The sequence below is a fragment of the Salmo trutta genome, chromosome 21 (genome assembly GCF_901001165.1).
Source record: "Salmo trutta chromosome 21, fSalTru1.1, whole genome shotgun sequence".
Lineage (NCBI taxonomy): Eukaryota > Metazoa > Chordata > Actinopteri > Salmoniformes > Salmonidae > Salmo > Salmo trutta.
In genome coordinates, this window is record NC_042977.1 from 46,199,136 (window position 1) to 46,211,777 (window position 12,642).

The 12,642-nt window shown below is 44.5% G+C and overlaps 1 protein-coding gene across 1 annotated transcript in view; it reads left to right on the forward strand.

Moving 5' to 3' along the window:
• LOC115157561 (sodium channel protein type 4 subunit alpha-like) overlaps window positions 1-12,642 on the forward strand; it is a 101,316-nt gene that overhangs the window by 72,517 nt on the left and 16,157 nt on the right. The window contains exons 16-17 of the mRNA XM_029705925.1: window positions 2,143-2,583; window positions 8,865-8,982. Of these exons, the coding sequence (XP_029561785.1) occupies window positions 2,143-2,583; window positions 8,865-8,982 (559 nt within the window). The remainder of the gene's footprint in view (window positions 1-2,142; window positions 2,584-8,864; window positions 8,983-12,642) is intronic.

Here is a 12,642-nt window from a genome sequence, read left to right on the forward strand (position 1 = left end):
CAGATTCACTGGGTTTTGACTCTGGCTTTCGCATGTCATTTCCAAACCACATGCAGTGTCCTAAGTTATTGATAAAGATGAGCAAAAATGACTGTATAAAACAAATACTTCAAATACTGAGCTATTGTATAAAATTGAAGAAAATGAAATTATATTATTTTATACTAATACAATTGCTCAGAGAAGGAGATTTAGTTGAAGAAGTAATATGTTTTTCCCCTCAAAAATGGGGAGTACCTCTCCTTTTTCTCAAATGTTGTATTAGTTGGAGAACACATTGGAAGGGATCTTAGACCATTCCTCCATACAGAATCTGTCCCAGGTCCTTAATATCCTTTGTCTGTTCTTATGGACTGGCCTTCTTCAATTCAAACCACAGGTTTTCAATGGGGTTCATGTCCGGAGATGGATTTTGTGGTCAATTAACTATTTCTTTGTGGATTTTGATGTGTGCTTGTGGTTCATATCTTGTTGAAAGATCCACTTGTGGTCAAGTTTCAGTCTCCTTGCAGAGACAACCAGGTTTTTGGCAAAAAAATGTCTTGGTACTGGGTGAAGTTCACGTCGGAAGACCAGTGGAAGCAAATAATATCCTGATAGCATGAAAGATCCAGCACTATATTTTACAGTAGGTATGGGTTCTTTTGGCCTAATGGTTTTTCATTTAGACGTCAAACCCACCACAGTTGTGCTTGGCCAAAGACCTCTATTTTATATTGAAACAGTCTTCGGCTCCCAATATACAGGACTGACCTACCTGTGATCAGTTAACTGTTTTAAAACCATGTCAGGCTTTAAGAGAGCATAGCTTTAAGAAAGTCAAATCCTGTTGGACACTAGTCAAACACCTGTTCTGTTTTACCTTTACTTTCCTGTCGTCATTAAAGGCTACTTCTTAAAGGATCCTATCTATCCACATGCTCAGAAACAAATCTGTGATTTTTCAACTATTTGATTAGTGTTATTACCTGATAGTTGCTGGTTAAACATACCATCTACACAGGACCTTCTAATTAGCAGATTTTTGCACGAGTGGAGTGCTCGGGTTGCCTGGTGACGTCACCAGGCGGTAAGTTAATAGACCAAATAACGCAGAGAGGTTCCAAACCTCTGCCAATAACAGATTGTTTTTAGCTGCCTTTCCCTTCCCCACTCAGACCACTCACAGACAGTCCTAGCAACATTTTAGAGTTTGAATTAATTTTTTTTTTTTGTTGCTAAAAAAGCTGTTTTGGTTTATTTTTGTCCATTTTAATGGAAAACTATTACAGTAAAGTACTTAATTGTTACCCAGAAATGATTTGGATATTAAAATAAAAAAGTCTGCGTTGGGTTTTTAAAAATCGCATTATGGACAACAATATACGATGTTATGACGCTAGTTATAATGGGCGCTATATACGACGAGCTTGACCTTCAGATTCCTCCAGCTCTCCTCTGGGCTGTACATGGTCAGACAGACAGAAACCCTCCCTCTCTCGAAACACATGAATCATATGAAGGCTGTGGATCACAAGCAACAGATTGCTTAGGTGCAAGGAGGTCATAGAGCAGCCATCAACAACAATCTGCTCAGATCATCTTCATGCCCCCCCCCCCAAATCTCAATGAACAGTAGACTCCCTCATAGCAGATAATCTCACACCAACTGGTTATGTCCCCCACACACAATGCAGAGGTATCTGGAGCCAAGATGACAAGTAGCTTGAGTGCTCTCTGAGCAGGCAGATCACTGGAGATCAGATTGGATGCTGCTTGGATCCATAGCAGCATGTATGTGTTTGAACGGTGGGCAGGGTTAATCCTCTGTAGGGCGTCTATAGGATTTGATTCTGATGACAAAACCATTGTCTGGGGTGTTGTTGAAGGGTCTTAAAGAAGACCTCTGACTCTGATCTGTCCCGTGTGGCTCAGTTGGTAGAGCATGGCGTTTGCAACACCGGGGTTGTGGGTTCAATTCCCATGGGGGACCAGTACAGAAAAAATAATGTATGCATTCACTACTGTAAGTTGCTCTGGATAAGAGTGTCTGCTGAATGACTAAAATGTAAATCTGCTTATATATAATTTGAACATATACAGCAATTTGTCCCTTTTTGTGTTGTTCCATTATACTGGTCTCCTTCTCCTCTTCCATCCCAGGTGCTGAATCTGTTCTTGGCCCTGCTGCTCAGCTCGTTCAGCTCAGACAACCTGTCAGCTCCCGACGAGGACGGAGAGATGAACAACATCCAGATCGCCGTCGCCCGCATCCACACGGGCTTCGCCTGGCTGATGAGGAACGTCTCCGACCTATTCAACGGAAACCTGAAGAAGAGACGTCTCATGACTAAAGACGTTCAGATTTCTGTGAACCTGACACCCGTAGCCAATCACGTGGAGAGTAACGGTGGGGTGGGGGTCGGGGTGTTGGGGGTGATCGGACGCTACGGAGAGAAGGTCCCGGACGACGACAGCTACATGACCAACCCCAACTTGACCATCAGCGTGCCCATCGCTCCAGGGGAGTCGGATGTGGAGTTCCCTGAGGAAGGAGAGGTGGAGGAGGAGACGGAGTCGTCAGAGGACGAGGACAACAAAGCGGTAAGGCTTATCACACAAATTATAGATCACACTGTAGTAAAGAGGCACGTGTTTTTTATTCTAAAGTAATGGGTTTTTTTGTGCATCCAAAAGCACAAAATGTGTACATTTGTTCTTGCCGTTTTTTCTTACTAAATATACAGTGAGGTCCGAAGTTATTGACACCCTTGATAAAGATGAGCAATAATGACAGTGTAAATATATAATTAAAATACTGAGCTATAGGGGAAATTATATTATTTTATGCTAATACAATTGCTTAGAGAAAGATATTTCTTTAAACAATTGACACCCCTAAAGATTCTTATAAATTAAGTAGTCAAACGTTTAGTATTTGGTCCCAAATTCATAGCATGCAATGTTTACATCAAGCTGGTGACTCTACAAACTTGTTGGATGCATTTGCTGTTTGTTTTGGTCGTGTTTCAGATTATTTTGTGCCCTATAGAAATTAATGATAAATAATGTATTGTGTCATTTTGGAGTCACTTTTAATTGAAAGTAAGAATAGAATACGTTTCTAAACACTTCTACATTCATGTGGACGCTACCAGGATTACAGATTATCCTGAATGAATCATAAATAATGATGACTGAGAAAGTTACAGAGGGTCAAAGATCATACCCCCAAGACATGCTAACCACTCACCATTACCAATAACAGGGGAGGTTAGCAGTTTATATCATACCCCCAAGACATGCTAACCACTCACCATTACCAATAACAGGGGAGGTTAGCAGTTTATATCATACCCCCAAGACATGCTAACCACTCACCATTACCAATAACAGGGGAGGTTAGCAGTTTATATCATACCCCCAAGACATGCTAACCACTCACCATTACCAATAACAGGGGAGGTTAGCCGTTTATATCATACCCCCAAGACATGCTAACCACTCACCATTACCAATAACAGGGGAGGTTAGCAGTTTATATCATACCCCCAAGACATGCTAACCACTCACCATTACCAATAACAGGGGAGGTTAGCATGTCAAAATAATCTGAAACACAACCAAAATGCATCCAGTCCCAAACTTGATGTAGAAATTGCATGCTAGGAATATGGGACCAAATACTACATGTATTACTACTTCTTTAGAGGTGTCAATCATTTTGACCCCTACCTTTTCTTTCTGAAAAAAGTATTACTTGTTAAACAAAATCTCTTTCTCTGAACAATTGTATTATTGCTCATCTTCATCAAGGCTGCCAGTCATTTCTGACCCCACTGTGTGTATAAATATACTAACTTGATCTTGGTCATATGACTTGTATGATGAAAGACACGATCCCGAGCCTCCCCAGTCCCGAGCCTCCCCAGTCCCGAGCGTCCCATGTCCCGAGCCTCCCCAGTCCCGAGCGTCCCATGTCCCGAGCGTCCCCAGTCAAGAGCGTCCCCAGTCAAGAGTGTCCCCAGTCCCAAGCCTCCCCAGTCCTGGTCGTCCCCAGTCCCAAGTGTCCCCAGTCCTGGGCGTCCCCAGTCCCAAGTGTCCCCAGTCCCGGGCGTCCCCAGTCCCAAGTGTCCCCAGTCCCAAGCCTCCCCAGTCCCGAGCCTCCCCAGTCCCGAGCCTCCCCAGTCCCAAGTGTCCCCAGTCCCGGGCGTCCCCAGTCCCAAGTGTCCCCAGTCCCGGGTGTCCCCAGTCTCGAACCTCGCCAGTCCCGAGTCTCCCTAATAACCTCAGATACACTTACACATCAGTGCCATGGTGAACTGTACCAGATTGGCAGCTGCTCATGTCACTCAAAAATGAGAGTGAGGACAGGGATCAATGAGCTGCAGGGGGGCGGGTCATATGGTAGATTACAGGAAGTGGGTAGTACTGTAGAATAAATGGACGCGGGGCAGAATGGAGGTATTCCGGATATATAATCTGGTAAATCTGTGAGCCAGGCATACAAGGTGATCCCTGGAGACAGGACACAGATTTAGTTTCATAATCGCTACGCAACGCTATACACCAATATGGTTGGGCTGTATCCAAATGTTCCTACCTTTTCTGTATCATACCAGGGTATACGGTATTACTGGAAGTGCACCCAAGGGGCGCTATTTAAAAACAAAATGTAAAAAAAAAAAAAAAAACATTTAGGCAACAGAGACCTTGATCCAGGAGGGGTTCCAGTCTGTTTAGCTGACGTTCCACTCCTTGCCACTACGTCATTGCCAGAGAAACTGGCCTTTCGGCATTATCAACGTTCAATATGCAGCTGGATTTACGGAGGAGTTGCTCATTGGTTGTTGGAAATAACAGGAATGCATGTGGAACCTCGTTAATAGAATTAGAATGAGGAAGTCAAAAACAAACATTTCGCTGTTAGCTAAGACAAGCTGTTGTATTGTCAGGCTTAAAATCAAAGCAAATAGGTTTGGAATTGCAGTGTGTATTTAGTTTGAGAATTTAGACATGAGCTACCAACTTTTGACAGACTGGTTTCATCTGGACAAACAAAAAATGATGGCTGCAGATTTATTTATTTGATTTAACTAGGCAAGTCAGTCAAGAACAAATTGTTATTTACAATGACGGCCTACCCTGGTCAAAACCAGACGACGCTGGACCAATTGTGCGACGTCCTATGGGACTCCCAATCACGGCCAGATGTCTGGATTTGAACCAGGGACTGCAGTGACGCCTCTAGCACTGTAGAAACTAGTGGAATGCTGCTTTGAAAAAGCCCGTCTGTATCTGGTCTCTGTGGGTTGTGTTGTGAGTTGATACTAGTTGGCATTCACACACACGCACACACGCACACGCACACGCACGCCAGCCAGGGCCTTCAGATGTGATTAAGCCTGAAAACATCTTCTCAGAAAGCACAGCGCTGGGCTACAAAGAAAACTGTCTCACATTAAATTAATGGAAGTGGCTTTTTGCTTCTCTTAGATTGACTAATATTCACCTCTTAGGTAATTAACACAATGTCACCGACTGCAGCATGTATTTCCCTCGGCATTAAGCCTTAATAAGCCCCTCATTGAGTCAATCTTGTCTCTCTCTTTCTCTTTCGCTCTCTATATCCCCCCCCTCTCTCTCTCTCTTTATCTTTCGCTCTCTCACTCTCTCTTTCTCTCCCTCTGTCTCTCCTCATCCCTCTCTTTCTTTAAATCCTGATGCAGGGTTGGCAGGCAGCATCAGTCTACAGTGGGGCAGATGTTAAATTGTAGAGCTATAGAACTGTAGTGGTAGAGCTGCCCAGGCCCTGCAGATTAAATAGTCAGAGTGGACAGAGCAGGTTGGCACGGCAGGGCAGGGCAGGGTGGGGCGGGGGAGCTGGGCATGGTGGGGTAGGGTGGACGCCAGAGCGGGGTGGGCAGGGTCGGGCAGCAGGCTGGCCTCCTCCTCGTGCCCTCTATCCCTGGTGTGCCCTGCTCCCTGCCTGCTCCACTCCAGAATTAGAGGCTTCTGGGCAAAATGGAAATTAGAAGAAAAAAAAGCCATCTAGCAGCTTATCTGGCATCTAGCAGTTATCTGGCATCTAGCAGCTTATCTGGCATTTAGCAGCTTATCTAGCAGTTTATCTGGCATCTAGCAGCCTTTCTGGCGTTTAGCAGCCTATCTGGCGTTTAGCAGCCTATCTGGCGTTTAGCAGCCTATCTGGCATTTAGCAGCCTTTCTGGCATCTAGCAGCCTATCTGGCGTTTAGCAGCCTATCTGGCGTTTAGCAGCCTATCTGGCGTTTAGCAGCCTATCTGGCATCTAGCAGCCTATCTGGCGTCTAGCAGCTTATCTGGCGTCTAGCGGCTTATCTGCCGTCTAGCGGCCTATCTGGCATCTAGCGGCCTATCTGGCGTCTAGCGGCCTATCTGGCGTCTAGCGGCCTATCTGGCGTCTAGCAGCCTATCTGGCGTCTAGCAGCCTATCTGGCGTCTAGCAGCCTATCTGGCGTCTAGCAGCCTATCTGGTGTTTAGCAGCCTATCTGGCATCTAGCAGCGTATCTGGCACCTAGCAGTTTATCTGGCACCTAGCAGTTTATCTGGCATCAGCAGTTTATCTGACATCAGCAGTTTATCTGACATCAGCAGTTTATCTGACATCAGCAGTTTATCTGACATCAGCAGTTTATCTGACATCAGCGGTTTATCTGACATCAGCAGTTTATCTGACATCAGCAGTTTATCTGACATCAGCAGTTTATCTGACATCAGCAGTTATCTGACATCAGCAGTTTATCTGACATCAGCAGTTATCTGACATCAGCAGTTTATCAGCAGTTTATCTGACATCAGCAGTTTATCTGACATCAGCAGTTATCTGACATCAGCCGTTATCTGACATCAGCAGTTATCTGACATCAGCAGTTATCTGACATCAGCAGTTTATCTGACATCAGCAGTTTATCAGCAGTTTATCTGACATCAGCAGTTTATCTATCTGACATCAGCAGTTTATCTGACATCAGCAGTTCATCAGCAGTTTATCTGACATCAGCAGTTTATCAGCAGTTTATCTGACATCAGCAGTTCATCAGCAGTTTATCTGATATCAGCAGTTTATCTGACATCAGCAGTTTTTCTGACATCAGCAGTTTATCTGACCGTGCACTCTGCAGTAAAAAAAGGACTTTAAAACACACCAAAAAATGACCAGCGGTTTGAGTTAGCAACAAATGGTTTTATTATTTATTTATTTATTAAATCATTAATGAAGATGATTTGTGGTTTACTTACTTATTTGATTTGATCATTTTCTTCAGTGATTGAAAATCAGCAAGTCTTACTGAAAGGCAATGACATATTATGTATTTGCTCACACTTTGTGTGTTTGTGTGTGTGTGTGTGTGTGTGTGTGTGTGTGTGTGGGGGTGTCTGTGTGTGTGTGTGTGTGTGTGTGGGTGTCTGTGTGTGTGTGTGTGTGTGTGTGTGTGTGTGTGTGTGTGTGTGTGTGTGTGTGTGTGTGTGTGTGTGTGTGTGTGTGTGCGCACACTGATGTTGGTGAAGTGATCATCTCTGATCCTTTACTATTGACCATAGTATAACCCTGATTCTATCTAAATGTTGCCAGAGCAGATTCCCTCTGTTCCTCTTTCAGCCCTAAGAATGATACCGACAATAATCCTGTCTCCAGTTCTCACACACACACACACACACACACACACACACACACACACACACACACACACACACATTCTTTAATGCTGGATTACGCTTTCGTTTTATTGGATTGCAGCAGCACCTCTGTCCCAATAATCCCAGTAAAGCGTGTGAAATATGTTTCCATTACTACACAGTGAAATCTCATCAGACCTGTATTAAGACTTCCTGGTGACAGGAAGGCAGAGGTCACGGCACAAGCTGATCCCCGAACCCTTACTTTAGCATTAGACTACAGCACAGCCTGAACTCTGAACCCTAACTGTGGCATTAGACTACAGCACAGCCTGAACTCTGACCCCTAACTGTGGCATTAGATTACAGCACAGCCTGAACTCTGAACCCTAACTGTGGCATTAGACTACAGCACAGCCTGAACTCTGACCCCTAACTGTGGCATTAGATTACAGCACAGCCTGAACTCTGAACCCTAACTGTAGCATTAGATTACAGCACAGCCTGAACTCTGAACCCTAAATGTAGCATTAGATTACAACACAGCATGAACTCTGAACCCTAAGTGTAGCATTAGATTACAGCACAGCCTGAACCCTGAACCCTAACTGTAGCATTAGATTACAGCACAGCCTGAACTCTGAACCCTAAGTGTAGCATTAGATTACAACACAGCCTGAACCCTGAACCCTAACTGTAGCATTAGATTACAGCACAGCCTGAACTCTGAACCATAACTTTCAAATACTTTCAGCATTTGTTTTAGCCCTGTCTGGAGTGCCAGATGGGCGGGGTTTGACATTTTGGGACTATTGTGTTTGTCTATGAAGACAATCATATTTGAAATTATTTGGAATAGTACTTGAACCTAGGTCTGGATGACAGATCGGAGACATAGAATTACGCTGTTCAGGAAGTCAACTCTCACCATTTAACGGTTGAAATGTATGTGTCGACTCAATGCTTGATGTGTGCACTTTATGTCACAGAAATGTCACAGATTGATGTTATTAATACATAATTCAAACAGGCCTATGTGAATGGGCTGTTTTATAAACAGTACTCACTAATGCAGTTGAGAGATTGGGTGTGTTTACATTTCTTAGTGTGCCGAGAAGTATCTCGAGTCTGATGAATATGGCAGCACTTTCTATGGGGATGGACAAACAGAATGAATATGGTGTGACGTGACTTCCTGGTGTGACTTTCTTGTTCCTGTGTTGCAGGAAAAAGTGAGCCTATCAGAAGGCAGCACGGTGGACTTGCGGAAGCCAGGGGAGGAAGAGGATGACTTCTCTGAGACGGCTGACGATGTTATGGAGCCAGATGAATGTTTCCCTGAATGTACGTAGCTACTCTATGCAAGATCCTCATGATTAGCTGTCTGTCTGTCTGTCTGTCTGTCTGTCTGTCTGTCTGTCTGTCTGTCTGTCTGTCTGTCTGTCTGTCTGTCTGTCTGTCTGTCTGTCTGTCTGTCTGTGATTTAAAGTATATCTGTTTCTCTCTGCCTCAGTCTGTGTTGCACCACTGTAAGTGAGCTATTAAAGTATCAAATCAATTTGTATTTGACACATGCTTGGTAAACAACAGGTGTGGCCAAAAGTTTTGAGAATTACACAAATGATCAGATGAATTGCAATTAACTGCAAAGTCCCTCGTTGCCATGCAAATGAACTGAATCCCCCAAAAAACATTTCCACTGCATTTCAGCCCTGCCACAAAAGGACCAGCTGACATCATGTCAGTGATTCTCTCGTTAACACAGGTGTGCGTGTTGACGAGGACAAGGCTGGAGATCACTCTGTCATGCTGATTGAGTTCGAATAACAGACTGGAAGCTTCAAAAGGAGGGTGGTGCTTGGAATCATTGTTCTTCCTCTGTCAACCATGGTGACCTGCAAGGAAACACGTGCCGTCATCATTGCTTTGCACAAAAAGGGCTTCACAGGCAAGGATATTGCTGCCAGTAAGATTGCACCTAAATCAACCATTTATCGGATCATCAAGAACTTCAAGGAGAGTGGTTCAATTGTTGTGAAGAAGGCTTCAGGGCGCCCAAGAAAGTCCAGCAAGCGCCAGGACCGTCTCCTAAAGTTGATTCAGCTGCGGGATCGGGGCACCACCAGTACAGAGCTTGCTCAGGAATGGCAGCAGGCAGGTGTGAGTGCATCTGCACTCACAGTGAGGTGAAGACTTTTGGAGGATGGCCTGGTGTCAAGAAGGGCAGCAAAGAAGCCACTTCTCTCCAGGGAAAACATCAGGGACAGACTGATATTCTGCAAAAGGTACAGGGATTGGACTGCTGAGGACTGGGGTAAAGTCATTTTCTCTAATGAATCCCCTTTCCGATTGTTTGGGGCATCCGAAATAAAGCTTGTCCGGAGAAGACAAGGTGAGCGCTACCATCAGTCCTGTGTCATGCCAACAGTAAAGCATCCTGAGACCATTCATGTGTGGGGTTGCTTCTCAGCCAAGGGCTCACTCACAATTTTGCCTAAGAACACAGCCATGAATAAAGAATGGTACCAACACATCCTCCGAGAGCAACTTCTCCCAACGATCCAGGAACAGTTTGGTGACAAACAATGCCTTTTCCAGCATGATGGAGCACCTCGCCATAAGGCAAAAGTGATAACTAAGTGGCTCGGGGAACAAAACATCGATATTTTGGGTCCATGGCCAGAAAACTCCCCAGACCTTAATCCCATTGAGAACTTGTGGTCAATCCTCAAGAGGCGGGTGGACAAACAAAAACCCACAAATTCTGACAAACTCCAAGCATTGATTATGCAAGAATGGGCTGCCATCAGTCAGGATGTGACCCAGAAGTTAATTGACAGCATGCCACTGCGGATTGCAGAGGTCTTGAAAAAAAAGGGTCAACACTGCAAATATTGACTCTTTGCATCAACTTCATGTGATTGTCAATAAAAGCCTTTGACACTTATGAAATGCTTGTAATTATACTTCAGAATTCCATAGTAACATCTGACAAAAATATCTAAACACACTGAAGTAGCAAACTTTGTGGAAATTAATATTTGTGTCATTCTCAAAACTTTTGGCCACAACTGTAGACTAACAGTGAATTGCTTCCTGGATGGGGGCGTGCTCGGCCATTCCCAACAGAGAGAATAAAAGAGAAATCATAGAAAAATAATAATGGGCGGCAGGGTAGCCTAGCGGTTAAGAGCATTATGCCAGTAACGGCAAGGTTATTGGTTCGAATCCCTGAGGTGACAAATCTTTTGATGTGCCCTTGAGCAACACACTTAACCCTAATTGCTCTAGTACGTCAATCTGGATAAGAGCATCTGCTAAATTACTTAACTATAAATACACAATGAGTAGCAATGACTTGGCTATGTACCAGTATCGATGTGCAGTGGGTAGATATGTACTGTACATACAGTGCCTTCACAAAGTATTCACACCCCTTGATTTTTTACAGCCTGAATTTAAAATGTATAAAAATTTGATTTTTGGTCACTGGCCTACACATACACACATACCCCATAATGTCAAAGTGGAATAATTGTTTTTCTAAATTACTACAAATTAATAAAAAATGAAAAGCTGAAATGTCAACCCATTTGTTATGGCAAGCCTAAAGTCATGCGCTGCCACGCAGTCGTAGGGAAACAAGGAGTACAGGAGGGGACTAAGCAGGCATCGTTGATGGTCCCCCGTGTTGAGATTCACCACTTGAGGGCGACTCATCAGTAAGTCCAGGATCCAGTTGCAGAAGGAGATGTTCAGTACCAGGGTCCTTAGTGGATTACAGCTTAGTGATGAGCTTTGAGGGCACCATGGTGTTGAACGCTGAGCTGTAGTCAATGAACAGCATTCTCACATAGGTGTTCCTCTTGTCCAGGTGGGAAAGGGCAGTGTGGAGTGCGGTTGAGATTGTGTCATCTATGGATCTGTTAGGGCGGTATGCGAATTGGAGTGGGTCCAGGGTGTCTGGGATGATGGCATTGATGTGAGCCATGACCAGCCTTTCAAAACACTTCATGGCTACAGATGTGAGTGCTACGGGGTGATAGTCATTTAGGCAGGTTACCTTGGCATTCTTGGGTGCAGGGACTATGGTGGTCTGCTTCAAACATGTAGATATTACAGACTCAGTCAGGAAGAGGTTGAAAATATCAGTGAAGACATTTGCCAGCTGGTCAGCGCATGCTCTGAGTACGCATCCTGGTAATCCATCTGGCCCGGCGGCCTTGTGAATGTTAACCTTTTTATAGGTCTTACTCACATTGGCTACGGAGAGTGAGATCACACAGTCATCCGGAATAGCTTGTGCTCTCATGCACGGTTCAGTGTTGCTAGCCTCGAACCGAGCATAGAAGAAATGTAGCATGTCTGGTAGGCTATCATCACTGTAATCCGTGATCGTTTGCAAGCCTTGCCACATCTAATGGGCGTCAGAGCTGGCGGAGTAGGATTTGATCTTAGTCCCGTATTGATGTTTTGACTGTTTGATGGCTCGTTGGAGGTTGTAGCGGGCTTTCATATAAGTGTCCGCATTAGTGTCTCGCTCCTTGAAAGCGGTAGCTCTAGCCTTTAGCTCTGTGCGGATGTTGCCTGTAATCCATGGCTTCTGGTTGGGATATGTACATACGTTCACTGTGGGAACGATGTAGTTGATGCACTTCCAGTCTGTGCTAGCTAAACAGTCCTGTAACTTAGCATCTGCTACATCTGACCACTTCTGTATTGAGTGCATCACTGGTACTTCTTGATTTGAGTTTTTTTCTTGTAAGCAGGAATCAGGAGGATAGAGTTATGGTCAGAGTTGCCAAATGGAGGGCGAGGGAGAGCTTTGCATGCGTTTCTGTGTGTGGAGTAAATGCTGGTAAAAAGGAAGTAAGACAGATTTCAGTTTCCCTGCATTAAAATCACCGGCCACTAGGAGTGCCGACTCTGGATGAGTATTTTCTTGTTTGCTTATGGCCTTACACAGCTCATTGAGTGCGGTCTTAGTGCCAGCATCTGTTTGTG